Source organism: Ovis aries, chromosome X, assembly GCF_016772045.2.
Source record: "Ovis aries strain OAR_USU_Benz2616 breed Rambouillet chromosome X, ARS-UI_Ramb_v3.0, whole genome shotgun sequence".
NCBI classification, from domain to species: Eukaryota; Metazoa; Chordata; class Mammalia; order Artiodactyla; family Bovidae; genus Ovis; species Ovis aries.
Window position 1 is genome coordinate 46,662,493 of NC_056080.1, and position 17,752 is coordinate 46,680,244.

The following is a 17,752-nucleotide window of genomic DNA, read 5'->3' on the forward strand; positions in this document are numbered from 1 at the left end:
ATAAATTCCACTTGGAAATGGTGAATAATTTTTAGTGCCTCGTGGGCTTAGGTTCCTGGAGGAGGGCATGGCAACCCACTCCAGTATTCTTGCCTGGAGAATCCCATGGACAGAGAAGCCTGGTGGGCTACAGTTCATAGGGTTGCAAAGAGCTGGACACAACTGAAGCAACTTAGCATGCACAGGGTTACGTTTGCCAATATTTTGGTAAGGAATTTTATGTTTAGGTTGATGAAAAATAATGGTTTGTAGATTTCTTTTTTCTTTCTCTCTTTGATTTTGGTATCAGGGTAACACTGACCTCATAAAATGAGTTTAGAAATCTCTTTTCTTCCATTTCTGGAAGAAATTGTGTAAATTCATAAGATTGGTGTTAATTCCTTAAATGTTTGGTAGAATTCTCCAGTGAAACCATCTAGACCCAGAGATTTTTTGGGGAGGGGAGTTTTTACATAATGAATTGCACTTCTTTAATGGATACAGAACTATTGATATCAGTTATTTAATTTTTATTAAAGTTTTGGTAGTTGGTGGACTTTGAAGGTCAATTTTCTCTAAACTGTCGTGATTATAAGTGTGAAGTTGTTTGTAGCATTTCCTTTTAAAACTAATCAATCATTTTAAAATTGATATTTATTTACCATCTTACTCACTTAAAAAAAAACTTAATATTTTGAGAAGTCTTATGTTCACAGCAAAATCGAGAGGATGGTACATAGATTTCCCCAATATTCTGTCCCTATGCACAAATAGTCTTCCCCATTATCAACATTCCCTACCAGAGTGGGCATAACAACTGATGACCTTACATTGACACATCATAATGAGCCTAAGTTCATAGTTTGCATGAGAGTTCATCCTCTGTGTTGTATGTTCTATGGATTTGGTCAAATATTGATATCTAATGATATGTAACCATCATTATAGTATCATTCAGAGTATTCTCATTGCCTCAAAAATCCTCTGTGCTCCACCTATTCATCCTACCCCTACCCAAACTCAGGAACACTGATATTTTTATTGTCTCCATAGCCTTTTTTAGAATGCAGCATTTTCAGATTGGCTTCTTGCACTTAGTAATGTTCATTTAAGATTCTGTTGACCTAAAACAAGTAGACTGTCAGATATCTCTCAAGCAAAAATGAGTTTATTCAATATCAGCAGAGAGTTGCAATTTGGAGTCAGTAACCATGGTGAGTTATGTGGAAGTTCTCCAAGGAAGGAGAACACTTTTATAGAGAGGAAAAGAAAGTTGGGAGAGCTATAGTAAACAGAATTCATGATTTTTCTTTGTCAGAGTTTTTGCCAGGAAAGAGTCCTTCTTTTCTTTCCATTGGGCTCTGCTATCCTCACAGGGCATGAGAGCTCCTCCTTCTAGTCTCCCAACTCTATTTAATTGAGGGTTCTGTGGTTTTGTTTTTGTTTTTACAGTTCCTGTATGTCTTTATATTACTTAACATCTCATTTCTTTTCAGTGCTGAAGAATTTTCCAATGTCTGCATCTTCCAAAGTTTTTTGTAAGTTCAGCTATTGAAGAATATTTTGGTGACTTTTAAGTTTGGGAGATTATAAATAAAGCTGCTAGAAACATCTCTATGCAGGTTTTGTACAAAAGAAAAGTACTGAAAAGTGTTAGTCACTCACTTGTGTCAGACTCTTTGTGACCCAGACTGTAGCCCACCAGGCTCCTCTGTCCATGAAATTCTCCAGGCAAGAATACTGGAGTGGGGAGCCATTCCCTTCTCCAGGGGATCTTCCTGACCCAGGGATTGAACCCATGTCTCCTGCATTGCAGATGGATACTTTACTGTCTGAGCAACCAGGGAACCCCATCTGAGGGAATATAAATTATCAATTCCTTTGGGTAAACTCAGAGTTTGATTGATAGAATTGTATGGTAAAATTATATTTAGCTTTGTAAGAAACTTCCAAAGTGTCTGTACCATTTTGCATTCCCACTAGCAGTGAACAAGAGTTCCTATTATTCCAGATCCTTCTCAGCATTTGGTGTTGTCAATATTCAGGGTTTTGGCCATTCTAATAGGTGTGCAGTAGTATCTTATTATTTAATTTTGCATTTCCCTGATGAATAAGACATAAGCATTTTTTATATGCATATTTGCCATTTTTTATACCTTCTTTGGTGAGGTGAGGTGTCTGTTATGATGTTTGTCACATTTTTTAATTAGGTTGTTTTGTTTTCTTATTGTTGACTTTAAGAGTTATTTTTGTAATTTCTATGTAAGTCTTTTATCATAGGTATCTTAAAATTTTTATTGGAGTATAGTTGCTTTACAGTGTTGTATTACTTTCTGTTGTACAGATGTCTCTTTTGTAAAAATTTTCTCCAAGTCTTTGGCTTCTCATTCTTTTACCAGTGTCTTTTGCCTATCAGACTTAAAAAAATTAAGTTAGCTTATCAATAATTTTTTCATGGATCCTGCCTTTGGTGTTGTACCTAAAAAGTCATTGCCATACCCAAGGTCATCGAGGTTTTCTTCTAGGTTATCTTCCAGGAATTTTATAGTTTTCTATTTTACACATAGGTCTGTGATCCATCTTCAGTTAATTTTTGTCAAAGTGTGAGGTCTTTATCTAGATTTATTTTTTTTTACATGTGGATATCCAGTTGTTTCAGCACCATTTGTTGAAAAGACTATCTTTGCTCCATAGTATTGCCTTTACTACTTTGTCAAAGATCAGTTGATTATATTTACATGGATATACTTCTAAGCTTTCCATTGATCTATTTGTCTATTATTTGCCAACAATACACTTTCTTGGTTACTTTATAGTAAGTCTTGAAGTTGAATAGTGTCAGCCCTCTATTGTTCTTCTCTTTCAATATTGTGCCAGTTATTATGGATCTTTTGCTCCTCTATATGAACTTTATAATAACTTTATAATCAGTTTGTTGATATTCACAAAATAACTTCATGAGATTTTGATTGATTGCATTTAATCTATAGATCAAGTTGGATAGAACTGAAAACTTGACATTTTGTCTTCTATCCATTAACAAGCACTCTCTCTCCATTTATTTCCTTCTTCTTTGATTTCATACATCAGGGTTTTGTAGTTTTACTCAAGTAGATCTTGTATATATTTTGATAAACCTGTCTCTATGTATTTTTTGGTGCTAATGTAAATGGTATTGTGTTTTGAATTTCTAAATTCTTCTTATTCATTGCTGATATATAGGAAAATGGTTGGCTTTTGTAGATTAACCTTGTGTCCTGAAAGCTTGCTATAATTGCTTATTAGTTCCAGGAGTTGTTCCATCCATTGTTTTGGATTTTCTATATGCAATAATGTCATCTAGTACATAGACAGTTTTATATCTCCCTTCTGAATCTTTATAACTTTTATTTTCTTAGCTAGGACTTCCAGTATGATGTAGAAAAGGAGTAGTAAGAAGAGATATCCTTGCCTTCTTGCTAATCAATATCTATGGTATTGATATCTATCTATCAATATCTATTGATATTGATTCCTTCATAGGAATGCTTTGAGGTTCTTACCATTATGTATGATGTTTGCTGCAGGCTTCTCAGATATTGTTTATCAAATTGAGGAAGTTTCCCTGCACTCCTATTTCAATGTTGTTTTTATCATAAATGAGTGTTTGATATCACAAATGTTTTTTTCTGCATCTATTGATATGATGATGTGATTTTTATTTATCAGTGTGTTGCTATGATGAATTACATTAATTGATTTTCAAATGTTGAACCAAACTTGTGGTCATTCCACTTGTTTTATTCTTTTTAAACATTGTTTGATTTAATTTGCTAATATTTTGTTGAGGGGTTTTACAGCTATGTTCATGATAGATATTGATTTGTAGTTTTCCTATGAAGTTTTTTTGTCTAGATTTGGTATTAGTATAATGCTGGCCTCATTGAGTGTGTGTGTGTGTGTGCGTGTGTGTGTGTGTGTGTGTGTGTGTGCACAATTAGCCGTGTCCAACTCTTTGCGACCCCATAGACTATAGACGGCCAGGCTTCTCTGTACACAGAATTTTCTAGAAAAGAATACTGAAATGGGTTGTCATTTCCTACTCCAGGGGATCTTCCTGACTCAGGGATCAAATCCGTGTCTCCTGCATGGCAGGCAGATTCTTTACCACTGGTGCCACCTATGGTAAACCCTTCACAGAGTGAAGTAAGTATTCCCTCTGCTTCAATTTTTGGAAGAAACTGTAGATAATTGGTATATTTTGTTTTTCCCTTATTGTCTGATAGAATCCATCAGTGAACCCATCTAAGACTAGTGATTTGCTTTGTAAGGTTATTAATTTTTTTAGAAATTATAATTGATATACAATGTTATATGAGTTTCAAGTATAGAATAGTGATTCACAATACTGTAATTAACCTCCAATTAAAATAAATAAAATTATATTAAAAAAAGAATAGATTCACTTTTTATAAATTATAAAATGATGACCATGATAGATCTAGTTACCATCTGTCACCAGAGTCATTACAATATCATTAACTATATTCCCTATACTGTACTTTACATTCTCATGACTTATTTATTTTATAGCTGGAAGTTTGTATCTTTTGATCCCCTTTATCTTTTTGCCCATCCCCCAACACACCTCCCCTCTGGCAACCACCAATTTGTTCTTCATACCTATGAGTCTGTTTGTTTTACTTTGTTTGTTCATTTGTTTTCTTTTATAGATTACAAAATGTATAAGTGAAATCATATAATATTCATCTTTCTCTGACATTTCTCTCCATCCACATTGCTGCAAATGGCAAGATTTCATTCTTTTTTATGGATGAATAATATTCCATTATTTATATATACTAACTTTTCTTTATCTATTTGTCTATCAGTGGACACTTAGATGGTTTCCATATCTTGGCTATTGTAAATAGTATTGCAATGAATATAGGGGTTCAGTTCAGTTCAGCCGCTCAGTCGTGTCCGACTCTGTGACCCCATGAACTGCAGCACGCCAGGCCTCCCTGTCTATCACCAACTCCTGGAGTTCTCCCAAACTCATGTCCATCGAGTCGGTGATGCCATCCAGCCATCTCATCCTCTATTGTCCCCTTCTCCTCCTGCTCTCAATCCCTCCCAGCATCAGAGTCTTTTCCAATGAGTCAACTCTTTGCATGAGGTGACCAAAGTATTGGAGTTTCCGCTTTAGCATCAGTCCTTCCAAAGTCTATTTGAATTAGTTTTGGTTCTTCAAATAAGTGCTCAGAAGTAGAATTGTGGATTAGATAGTAGTTCTATTTTTAGTTTCTTGAGGATTATCCATAATGTTTTCCATACTTGGTGTTCCAATTTACATTCCCACCAACAGTGTATGAGTGTTCTCTTTTTTCTACATGCTCGTCAACAACTGTTTCTTGTTTTTTTGGCAATAGCCATTCTGAAAGGTGTGAGGTGTGGTGTTTTTTTGTGGTTTTGATTTGCATATCCCTGATGGTTAGTGATGATGAGCATATTTTCATGTGCCTGTTGGCCATTTTTATGCTTTCCCTGGGGAAAAAAAGAGTCTATTCATCACTACTGTAATTTTTAATAGGGTTGTTGGTATTTTGATATTGAGTTGTATAAATTTTCTATATAGTTTTGATATCAACCCCTTATTGGTTATATTGTTTACAAATGTCTTCTCCCATTCGGTAGATTGCCTTTTTGCTTTGTTGATAGTTTTTTTTTTCACTGTAAAAGGCATTTTACCTTTCTCTCCTGGTGTGCATCTCTGCCTTGTTTCTATCTTAACTAAACAAAGCATTACTCTTTGTGCCCTCCCACTTGTTGTTGTGCTGTGTCTTTAATAATAAACTTTGTACCTGCAAAAAAAAAAAAATAGGCATTTTAGTTTTTACTCTCATTTACTTTTTCTTTTGTTGCCCTTGGCTGAAAACACATGTCAAAAAATATTGCTAAAACCAATGTCAAAGAGCATACTGCCTGTTTTATTGTAGGAGGTTTATAGTTTCAGGTTTTGCATTTAAATCTTTAATCCATTTTTAGTTTATTTCTGTATATGGTGTAATGAAGTGGTCCTGTTTCATTCTTTTGCATGTAGCAGTCTAGTTTTTTCAGTACCATTATTGAAGAGACTGTCTTTGCCCCATTGTCTCCTTTCTTGTAGATTAATTGAACATATAATTATGCTTTATTTAATTATGGTTTATTTCTAGGCTCTCTATTCTGTTTTATTATTTCTTGATTTAATAGGTATAGGCCCATTCAGATTGTCTATTTCTTTTTGTGTGAATTTTTGTTGATTTTGTCTTTCAAGAAATTGGTCTGTTTCATCTAGGTTATCAAATCTGTGAACATAGAGTTGTTCATAATATTCTCTTATTACCCTTTTATTGTCCAAATAATAATTTATATCTTCTCTCTTCTTCACATAGTTAACTTGGCTAGAGGGTTAGCAATTTTAGTAATCTTTGCAAAGAACAAGCTTTGGGTTTTGTTATTTTCTTTATTGAGTTTCTGTCTTATTTTATCTTTACAATTTTATTCAATGTCTGCTCTATTTTTTTTTCCTCCTCCTTTTGGTTTAATTTGCTCTTGTTTTTCCTAGTTTCCTAATGTGGAATCATATTATTTACTTTAGTTCTTTCTTCTTTTCTAATTTAATACTATAATTTCTCTCAATGCATTACTTTCCCTGGATTTTGATAACTTGTATTTTTAATTTTCACTTACAAACATTTAAAATTTCTTTTCAAGCTTCTTCTCTGCCTCATGTGTTATTTAGAAATGTGTTGTTTAATCTCCTTATATACTAGACTTTTTTGGCTACATTTTGATGATCAATTGGTAGTATAATTCTATTGTGGTCTTACAGTATACTTTTTTAACTTCTATTTTTCAATTTATTTTTTCAGCTTTTTTGTGATGTAATTGACATATAAAATTATGTAAATTAAGGTATACAATGTGATGATTTGATACACATATATAATGTAGAATATCTATGAAAATAAGGTTAGTTAAAACTCCTTTCAGCTCCCATACTCATCATTTTGTTATGGTGAGAAAAATAAAACTCTATTCTCATAGAAACTTTCAAGTATAGAATATAGTATTATTAACTGTATTTACCATTCTGCACCTTAGATCCCCTGAACTTATTAATCTTGTAATTGAAAGTTTGTACACTTTGACCAATCTCTCTCAATTTCCCCTATACCTTAGGCAATCATAATTCTACTGTTTCTATGAGCTGAATGTTTTTAGATTCCACATGTATGTGAGATCATTCAATATGTCTCTCTGACATTTCACTTAGGATAATGCCCTCAAGGTCCATCTGTGTTGTCACAGTTGGCAGGATTTCTTTCTTTTTAATGGCTGCATACTATTATGTGTCGATATCTAAAATTTTTGTTTATCTATTTATCTGTTGGCAGAGATGGAAAAAGAGTCTGCCTGCAATGTGAGTGACCTGGGTTCGATCCCTGGTTTGGGAAGATTCCCTGGAGGAGGGCATGGCAACCCATTCCAGTATTCTTGCCTGGAGAATCCCCATGGACAGAGGAGCATGGTGGGCTATAGTCCCTGGGGTCTCAAAAGAGTCAGACAGGACTGTGCGACTAAGCACAACATAGAACACTTAGGTTGCCTCCATGTCTTGGCTATTGTGAATAAGGCTGCTGTGAACATGACAGTACAGAGGCCTCTTTGAGGCAATGATTTAGTATCCTTTGGATATACACTTAAAAGTGAAATTATTGGATCTATGGTAGTTTTGCTTTTAATCTTTTGAGTAACCATACTTTTTTTTTTTTTAAAACCAAGGACCTTTTATGGATAGAAATGATACTGTTTTTATTAGTGGCTCTACTAATTTATATTCCCACCAGCTGTGCACCAGGGTTCCCTTTCTCCACATCCTTGCCAGCATTTATTACTTCTTGTCTTTTTGGTAATAGTCCTTTTGACAGGTGTGAAATGGTATCTCATTGTGGTTTTGATTTGCATTTCCCTGATGATTAGTGACACTGAATACCTTTCATGTACTTATTATCATTTGTATATCTTCTTTAGAGTCATGTCTGTTTAAGTTCTTTGCCCATTTTTAATCAGGTTCATTTTGTTGTTTTTGTGTTTAAGTACGAATCCCTTATCAGATATATGGTTCACAAATATTTTCTCTCATTTCATGTTTTGCCTTTTCATTCTCAGTAATAGTTTTTTTATAGACCAAGTTTTTTATTTCGGTGAAATCCATTTATACATTTTTTTCCTTTTGTTGTCTCTACTTCTGATGATATATACAGGAAACAATTGCTATATCAAATATCATGAGACTTTCCACTATAATTTCCAATTTGATTCTTTGGTATGTGGATATAATTTTACCAACACCATTTGTTGAAAAGACATCTTTTCATCCTTTCTCTGTTGAATGATCTTAGTGCTTCTATTGAGAATCATTTGATCATATGTATGAGAGTTTCTGCTTTGGCCCAGCTGAGAACCAAGAACTTCTAGATGTACAAGCTGGGTTTAGAAAGGGCAGAGGAACCAGAGATCAACTTGTCAACCTCACTGGATCATAGAGTAAGCAAGGGAATGCCAGAAAAAAAAATCTGCTTCTCCTTTATTGATCACACTGAAGCCTTTGACTGTGTGGATCAGAGAAAATTGTGGAAAATTCTAAAAGAGATGGGAATATCAGACTACCTTACCTATCTTCTGAGAAACCTGCATGCAGGTCAAGAAACTATTAGAACCAAACCTGGAACAACTGACTGGTTCAAAATTGGGAAAGGAGTACGTCAAGGCCATATATTGTCACCTTGTTTATTTAACTTATATGCAGAGTACATCATGCAAAATGCTGGGCTGGATGAATCATGAGCTGGAATCAAGATGGCTGGGAGAAATAACAAAAACCTCACATATGCAGATGATATCATTCTAACGGCAGAAAAGTGAAGAGGAACTAGAGAGCCTCTTGATGTGGGTGAAAGAGGAGAGTGAAAAAGCTGACTTAAAACTCAACATTAAAAATTTAAAAAAAGAAACACATATGTACACCCGTGGCTGATTCATGTTGATGTATGGCAAAAGCCATCACAATATTGTAAAGTAATTATCCTCCAATTAAATAATTAAAAATACGATCATGGCATCCAGTCCCATCACTTTGTGGCAAATAGATAGGAAAAAAATAAAAACAGTGGCAGATGTTATTTTCTTGAGATCCAAAATCACTGCAGATGGTGACTGCAGTCATGAAATTAAAAGATACTTGTTCTTTGGAAGAAAATCGATGGCAAATCTAGACAGTGTATTAAAAAGCAGAAATACCACTTTGCTGAAAAAGGTCCATATAATCAAAGCATCCAGTAGTCATGTACGGATGTGAAAGCTGGATCATGAAAAAGGTTGAGTGCCAAAGAATTGATGCTTTTGAACTGTGGTGCTGGAGAAGACTCTTGAGAGTCTGTTGGACAGCAAGGAGATCAAACTAATCAATCCTAAAGGAAATCAACCCTGAATATTCATTGGAAAGACTAATGCTGCAGCTGAAGCTCCAATGTGTTAGCCACATTATGTAGAGGTGACTCACTGGAAAAGACCCCGATGCTGGGAAAGATCGAGGGCAAAAGGACAAGAGGGTGGCAGAGGATGAGATGGTTAGACAGCATCACCAAGTCAATGAACACGAATTTGAGCAAACTACAGGAGATCGTGAAGGACAGGGAAACCTGGCATGCTGCAGTCCATGGGGTCACAGAGTCAGACATGATTTAGCAACTGAACAACAACATGAGAGTTTATTTCTTGACATTCTATTCCATTAGTGTATTTCCCTATATAAGTACCACATTGTTTTGATTATTGTAGCTTTCTATATATAATGAAATCAGGAAGTGTGAGGTTTTGAGTTTTGTTTTTATTTTTCAAGATATTTTTGTCTCTCTGGGAATACTCAAAATTCCATATGAATTTTTGGATGGAATTTTCTCTTTCTGCCAAGAAAATGCCTCTACAATTTTGATAGGGATTGCATTGAACTTGTGGATTACTTTGGGTAGTATTGACACTTAACAAAATTAGTTCTTCCAGTCCATGAATAGGAATGTCTTTCTATTTGTGTCTTATTTCTTTCAGCATCCTTTTGTGGTTTCAGTGTACATTTCTTTGACCTCCTTCATTAAATTTACTCCCAAGTATTTTATTATTATATATGGCTTTGTAAATGGAATTGATTTCTTAATTTCCTTTTCAAGTTGTTCATTATTAGCACATAGAAGTACAAATGATTTTTTGCATGTTGATTTTGTATCCTGCAATCTTGTTAGACTCACTTATCAGTCCTAACACAATATTATCTATTTTATTTATTTTAAATATTTACATCTTCAAACATATTTTGCCTCTTCCTTTCCAGTTTGTATCCCTTTCATATATATATTTTCTTGCCAATTGCTGTGGTTAAAACTTCCAGTACAATGCTGAGTAGGAAATGGTGCAAGCAGTCACTACTCTCTGGTTGCTCACTTTAGAGAAAAAGATTTTACCATTGAGTATGTCAGCTCTGGATTTTTTGTATGTGGCCTTTATTGTGTTGAGATAGTTTCCTTCTATTCCCAGTTTAGTGAGTTTTTTAATCATGAAATAGTGTTGATTTTTTTTAAAAAATGTTTTTTTTCTTCATGAATTGAAAAGATCATATGATTTTCTCCTTCATTTTATTAATGTAACAGGGAAGAGCAAATCTGACTACTTATTAGACCTGTTCCTTTTACTTTGTGTGAGAGTTGCTCAATCGTGTCTTCCTCTTTGCAACCCCATGGACTATACAGTCCATGTAATTCTCCACTCCAGAATACTGGAATGGGTAGCCTTTCCTTTCTCCAGGGGATCTTCCTAACCCAGGGATTAAACCCAGGTCTACCCGCATTGCAGGTGGATTCTTTACCAGCTTAGCCACAAGAGAAGCCCTAGAATTCTGGAGTGAGTAGCCTATTCTTTCTGCAGTGGATCTTCCTGGCCAAGGAATCGAACTGGGGTCTCCTGCTTTGCAGGCAGATTCTTTACCAACTGAGCCATCAGGGAAGCCCTGATACTTTACTTTTACTTTTAACCCTGATACTTTCCTTTTACTTTAACCTTACTTTAATTTTTTAAATTTATTTATTTTAATTGGAGGCTAATTACTTTATAATATTGTAGTGGTTTTTGCCATACATTTACTTTAATCTTTATACTCTGTTGCCTGTGCTTAGTCATGCTGGCTCTGCACCTTTTCTAAAAGAATGTTGCCTATAGCTAGAAAAATACAAAATAGCCTGATCATGACCTGACTTGAACAGAGAATAGTTTGTCTTGTTGGAGGTTTACAGGAACCTTGTGACCTGACCTTGGGTTGACCTACCTTGACAGCTGCAAGAACAAAGGAGCCTACACCAAGGAGTCTGCAACAACTAACTACACTGTTCCCTCACCTTGCCTCTAAAAGTGCTTTGCTAGAATATCTTTTTCCAGCCCTCCACTTTCAGGCTGTATGTGTTCCTTGTTTTGAGGTGGGTCTCTTGTAGACAACATATATAGGGGTCTTATTTTTGTATCCATTCAGCCAGTCTTTGTCTTTTGGTTGGGGCATTCAACCCATTTACGTTTAAGGTAATTATTGATAAGTATGATCCCATTGCCACTTACTTTACTGTTTTGGGTTCTGGTTTATACACCCTTTTTGCAACTCTTGCAGCTCAATTCCAGAAAAATAAAGGACTCAATCAAAAAATGGGCCAAAGAACTAAATAGACATTTTTCCAAAGAAGACATACAGATGGCTAACAAACACATGGAAAAATGCTCAACATCACTCATTATCAGAGAAATGCAAATCAAAACCACAATGAGGTACCATGTCACACCTGTCAGAATGGCTGCTATCCAAAAGTCTACAAGCAATAAATGCTGGAGAGGGTGTGGAGAAAAGGGAAGCCTCTTACACTGTTGGTGAGAATGCAAACTAGTTCAGCCACTATGGAGAACAGTGTGGAGATTCCTTAAAAAACTGGAAATAGAACTGCCTTGTGACCCAGCAATCTCACTGCTGGGCATACACACTGAGGAAACCAGAATTGAATGAGACACGTGTACCCCAATGTTCACTGCAGCACTGTTTATAGTAGCCAGGACATGGAAGCAACCTAGATGTCCATCAGCAGATGAATGGATAAGAAAGCTGTGGTTCATATACACAATGGAGTATTACTCAGCCATTAGAAAGAATACTTTTGAATCAGTTCTAATGAGGTGGATGAAACTGGAGCCGATTATACAGAATGAAGTAAGCCAGAAAGAAAAACATCAATACAGTATACTAACGCATATATATGGAATTTACAAAGATGGTAATGATAACCCTGTATGTGAGACAGCAAAAGAGACACAGATGTATAGAACAGTCTTATGGACTCTGTGGGAGAGGGAGAGGGTGGGATGATTTGGGAGAATGGTATTGAAACATGTATAATATCATATAAGAAACGAATCACCAGTCTAGGTTTGATGCAGGATACAGGATGCTTGGGGCTGGTGCACTGGGATGACCCAAAGAGATGGTATGGGGAGGGAGGTGTGAGGTGGGTTCAGGATTGGGAACACGTGTACACCTGTGGCGGATTCATTTTGATGTATGGCAAAACCAGTACAGTATTGTAAAGTAAAATAAAATAATAAATAAAAAGAAATATCCCTTAAAAATAAATAAAACAAAACTTTGTGGGAAAAAATAAATAAAATTGCTTTGCTGAAACCTTTAGAGAGTCCAGGCTTTTTAAGGCATGAGCTATCAGTTTCCTTGCATGGCCCTTCAATAAAACTTTTTCTGCTCCAAACTCTGACATTTTGGTATTGTTTGGCCTCACTCAGCATTGGGAACACAGACTTGTATTCTGTAACATAAATGTGATATATTACCTTGATTGATTTTAGTATGTTGAACTATTCTTATTTCTGGTAGCTTTGGGTTATATCTTTCTAATGAATTGACCCTTTTAGTATTATATACTGTCCTTCTTTGCTTTTTGTAACAGTTTTTATGTTAAAATCTATTTTGTCTCAGAGTAGTATAGTCACCTCTCCTCTCTTTCGGTTACTATTTGCATGAAATATCTTTTCCAACATTTTTCAATCTATGCATGCCCTTGGATCTAAGTTTGGTCCCTTGCTGATAGCATACAATTAGATTCTGGTTTTTTTTTTTTTAATCCATTTTGTCAATATATGTCTTTCTATTGGGGAGTTTAATTTATTTACATTTAAAGTAATTGCTATTGGTGAAAAGCTTGCTATCTCAATTTTATTGTCTTCTACATATTATGCCTTTAATGAACCTCACTTTCTCCATTATTGCCTTCCTTTGTGTTCAGTTGACTTTTTTTGTAGTGACACATTTTGATTCCTTTCTCATTGCCTTTTGTATATCTTCTATATTTTCTTTGTGGTTACCATGGCAATAACAAAAACATCTTAAAGTTATAACAATCAATTTTAAACTGTTACCACCTTAACTTTAACTACATACAGAAACTACCCTTTACATCTCTGCCTCCCGTACTTTATGTTAGTGTTGTCACAAGCTACATCTTTATACAGTGTAACCTACTGACATAGATTTCCAATTATTTTTTAGGCATTTCTCTTTTAAATAGTGTAGAAAATGAAAAGCTGAGTTTTAAACCTAATCACAGTAATACTGGTTTTTACATTTGTCTACATATTTACCTTCAATGGAGAACTTTATTTTTTGTATGACTTTGAACTCCTTTCAAGAATTCTTTCACTTCAACTTGAAGGACCTCTATCTAGTATTTCTTGTAGGTCAAGTGTTGTGCTAACAAATAGCCGCTTATAAATATAATAACTTCCCCAAGAATTAACATCCTAATTTCTCAAGGTCTTGGCTTTTATATTGTATTCCTCTACCAGTATTTTCTTGCCTGCATTATCTGTGGCTCTGTAGTCTTTCTGTGGCTTTCATGAACTGTGCTCTCTGTTTCATATGGTTTTTCCTAGCCTGGTATCTGAGATCCATTTTAAACAATACAGAGACCAGTCCCTCCTGCAGCCCCCATGAAGGTAACAACATTGCAAATTAATTCTACTCTGCTTTCTCTGGTTTGAAGAAATAACTGGGGACTGGGCCACCACTTTCCTGCATCCACACCATGCTAGGGAGAGAGTAGAACAAGGATGAGTAAAAACATCACAATTTTTTTCTAGCTTTCTGAATGGGGCTTTTTCTTGATTGGGCATTTGCTTAGATGTTACAGATACCTGTCTGATTTCCAGAAACCTTGTAAAGTCATTTTATTTACTCTCTAGTTTTAAAAAATGCTCCTATGGGAGAATGAGGATTTGGATCTTCCTATTCTAACATCTTGCTTTAAGCTTTTATCTTCTTCACATTGGAAGAATAATTTCACTGGTACAAAATTTTAGATTGGTTGTTTTCTCCTTTTAATGCTTTAAATATTTTATTCTATTCTGTGTGTACTTGCAAGATTGTGAAGAGAAGTTTGATATAACTCTTACCCTTGCTTTGTTATAGGTATAGCAATTCTCCCTCTCTGGCTCCTTTCAAGAATTTGTCTTTGATCTTCTGCATTTTAAATATGATTTACATATGTGTAGACTTTCCTGGTATTTATTCTTTTTGGTATTCCATGAGCTTCCTGGGTCTGTGGGTTGGTGTCTACCATTAATTTTCAGAAATTCTTAAATCATTATTGCTTCAAATATTGCTTGTCTTCCTCCTTCCCTCCCTCCTTTTCTTTTTTCCTCCCTTCTTTTTCTTTCTTGTCTTTCTTCTTCTATATTCCCCTTACACCCATGTTATACCTTATGTAACTGTTTCACAATTCTTGGTTATCCTGTTTTCTAACTTCCATTTTTAACATCTCTTGGGATTTCAGTTTTGGACGATTCTACTGATGTTTCTTCAAGTCACTGATTCTTTCCTTGGTTGTGTCCAATCTGTTGATGAGCCAATCAAAGGCGTTCTTCATTTCTATTACATTATGCTTCATTTCCAACACTTCTTTTTCATTCTTCCTTGGAGTTACCATCTATCAACTTAATTACCCATCTGTTCTTGCATGTTGTTCATTTCTCCTTTCTGTTGAAGAACTTCATTTAAGAGTAGGTCCAACAAATTCTTTTATTTTGCCTTCATCTGAGGATGTCTTTTTCCTATGCATTCCTGAAGGATAGTTTCAATGAGTACAGCATTTCCAGTTGGCAATTTTTTTTCCTTTCAGCAGTTGAAAAAATATCAACTATTTTTTGGCTTCCAAAGCTTCATATGAAAATTCACTCTCACCTGAATTGGTAGCTCTGACACATAATGTATTATTTCACTCTGGCTGTTCTGAATATTTTTTATCTTTAGTTTTTAGAAGTTTAATTATTATGTGTCCTGGCATAGATTTCTTTGGGTTTATTCAATTTGGGGTTTGCTCAGTTGAAATCCTTAGGTTTGCACTTTTCACCAAATTTGGGAAGTTTTCAGCCATCACTGCTTCACATACTCCTTCAGCCCCATTCTCTTTCTACTTTCTTTCTCTGAGTCCAAAGATATGAATGTTGGCTTAAAACATGTTACACAGGCCCCTGAGGCTCTGCTTATTTATTTTTAAAGCCATTTTTAAATGTTTTTCAGATTGGGTAAATTATATTAACTTGTCCTTAAGTTCACAAATTTTATCCTGTTATATTAATTTTTTCATATATTCATGTTTTCTTTTGTTTCAAAATAATTTCTTTGCCTTTTTAATAGTACCAATGATGACAGTTTTAAATCCTTTTCAGATAATCTGATTCATTTCAGTGTTAATGTCAGCTGTTTACCTTTTCTTATTCAAATTGTTATTTTCCTGGCTTGGTATTATGAGCGACTTTCTGTTGTATCCTGAGCATTTCAGTTTAGTATGTTAGGAGACTCTGGGTCCTATTTAAATCTTTTTTTAGTAGGTAGTCACCTTAATTTTAGCATGCTGATTCTGGCCTACTTTTGTCAACTGTGGTTACAATGGAAGTTTAGGCTTCAGAGCCTTTGTAGTGCTTTTTTCTTCCTGACTTATCTGGTATAATGAGTGTTACCAGTGCTTTCTGCTTGTGTTAGTTCAGAGAGTGGAAGGGCTTTCCCCAGGCCTGTTGCCTTGTGTCTCTCACTAGGGAATGGAAATTTCAGGTCTTCAAGGACAAAGAGGCTTCCCTGGCTGGTCCTTTATTTTTAGTGTTCTCCCTGCCTGTGGAAATGGAGGGAGCTTCCTGGGATGAGCACTTGTTGTGGCAAGGCATCTCTTGTTGATACCTCCTGGCTACTACAGTGTCTCTCAGTGGGAAAGGCAGGGATGGAAAGCCCTTCACCTAGTTTATTGTTATTAGCGGGGGATAGGGTCTTAATCAATCCCTTTTGCTGATGCTGCCATGCTCACCTGTCAGAGGGACTCTTTTTCAATCTGGGGGAGAAATTAGCCTCCCTGGACTGCCCTTCTGTTCTTAAGTTAGAGGTCAGGAAATAGCTAAGTTGGACTGCCTTCTTCTTTTGGGTTGTTGCTCCTGTCCTGGAGTTCCAAACCAGTTCTCTTACCACCTTTCAGAGTCTTGCTTTGGTTGGCTCTTGTGTTATTCACAGGGTTTAAAACTGGGACAACCCAGAGGGATGGTACAGGGAGGGAGGAGGGAGGGGGGTTCAGGATGGGGAACACGTGTATACTTGTGGTGGATTCATGTTGATGTATGGCAAAACCAATACAATATTGTAAAGTAATTGACCTCCAATTAAAATAAATAAATTTATATTAAAAAAGTTGTACTTAATTGGCAGGAGGAGTGACAAATGAATCTACAACATCCTTTCTGGACCAGAAGTCCAATAAACAGGATTTTAGAGTACCAAATTCTGAAGAGAGACAAAATTTTAAGGCGGCCTTGGGTTCCAAATAACTTACATACTCGCTTGGTGTCTTACACAGGATTTCAGTTATTTAAGCCACATGAAATACATTTAAAGCTCCTACCTCAAGGCCTGACACAGATGAGTCATTCAATAGGTATTTAAAATCTTTCCCTAGAAATCATCTAGTTCAAACCACCTGTTTTAAACACAAGGCAAAGAGGCCTAGAGAAATGAAGAAGCCTTTCAAATGTGCTGTGACTCACATATATCCAAGTGACATTTTCCCCTTAAAGAAATGACATTGCCAATTCTTGATTATTTGGTTCCTTGCTTCAATGCAATAGCTTCTATGTGGTTCAGTTTGACAGGATGTGCCAATTTATATATGAAAAACACCTCCAAGTTTACAAAATGCTTTTGTACTTACAACTTCCCTTGCTTTCCACAATCATAGTGTGAAACTCACAGGAAAGAGATTATTAGTATTTTGCAAATAAGAAAACATAGTAAGTTGAGGGGCTGAGACTTATCCAGAAGTGATTTCCCAACCAGGGCCTTCCATTGATACCTTTCCCCCTGTGAAACCAGATCTCTATGGGTGACACGAGGCTGTGGAAATAGCTGATTTAAGGGGACTTGGCTTGCCATGTCCTCAGCTGCAACTAATGCAATAAGTTACCATGGGACTATACAGTGGATAAATTCCAAGTACAAACTTATATTCCATATAATACCCTGATTTATAGATAAAATTACCCTTAGAGAATCTGTTGGTAAAAAATCCTGCCAGATAGATGAAATTATCCATTTGAAGAGGTCATCTCAGGGAAGAGG

The 17,752-nt window shown here is 35.5% G+C and overlaps 1 protein-coding gene across 4 annotated transcripts in view; it reads right to left on the reverse strand.

Annotated features, from left to right (window-relative positions):
- Window positions 1-17,752, reverse strand: part of MTMR8 (myotubularin related protein 8) — a 242,315-nt gene that overhangs the window by 14,281 nt on the left and 210,282 nt on the right. Inside the window, exon 14 of one of the 4 annotated variants that reach the window (XM_012106577.5) lies at window positions 1,130-5,822. The exons of the other annotated variants lie outside the window; for them this stretch is intronic. Coding sequence (XP_011961967.1) covers window positions 5,748-5,822 — 75 coding nt within the window. The 3' untranslated portion in view covers window positions 1,130-5,747. Of the gene's footprint in view, window positions 1-1,129; window positions 5,823-17,752 lie in introns of those variants that run through there. 4 annotated transcript variants of the gene reach the window in all.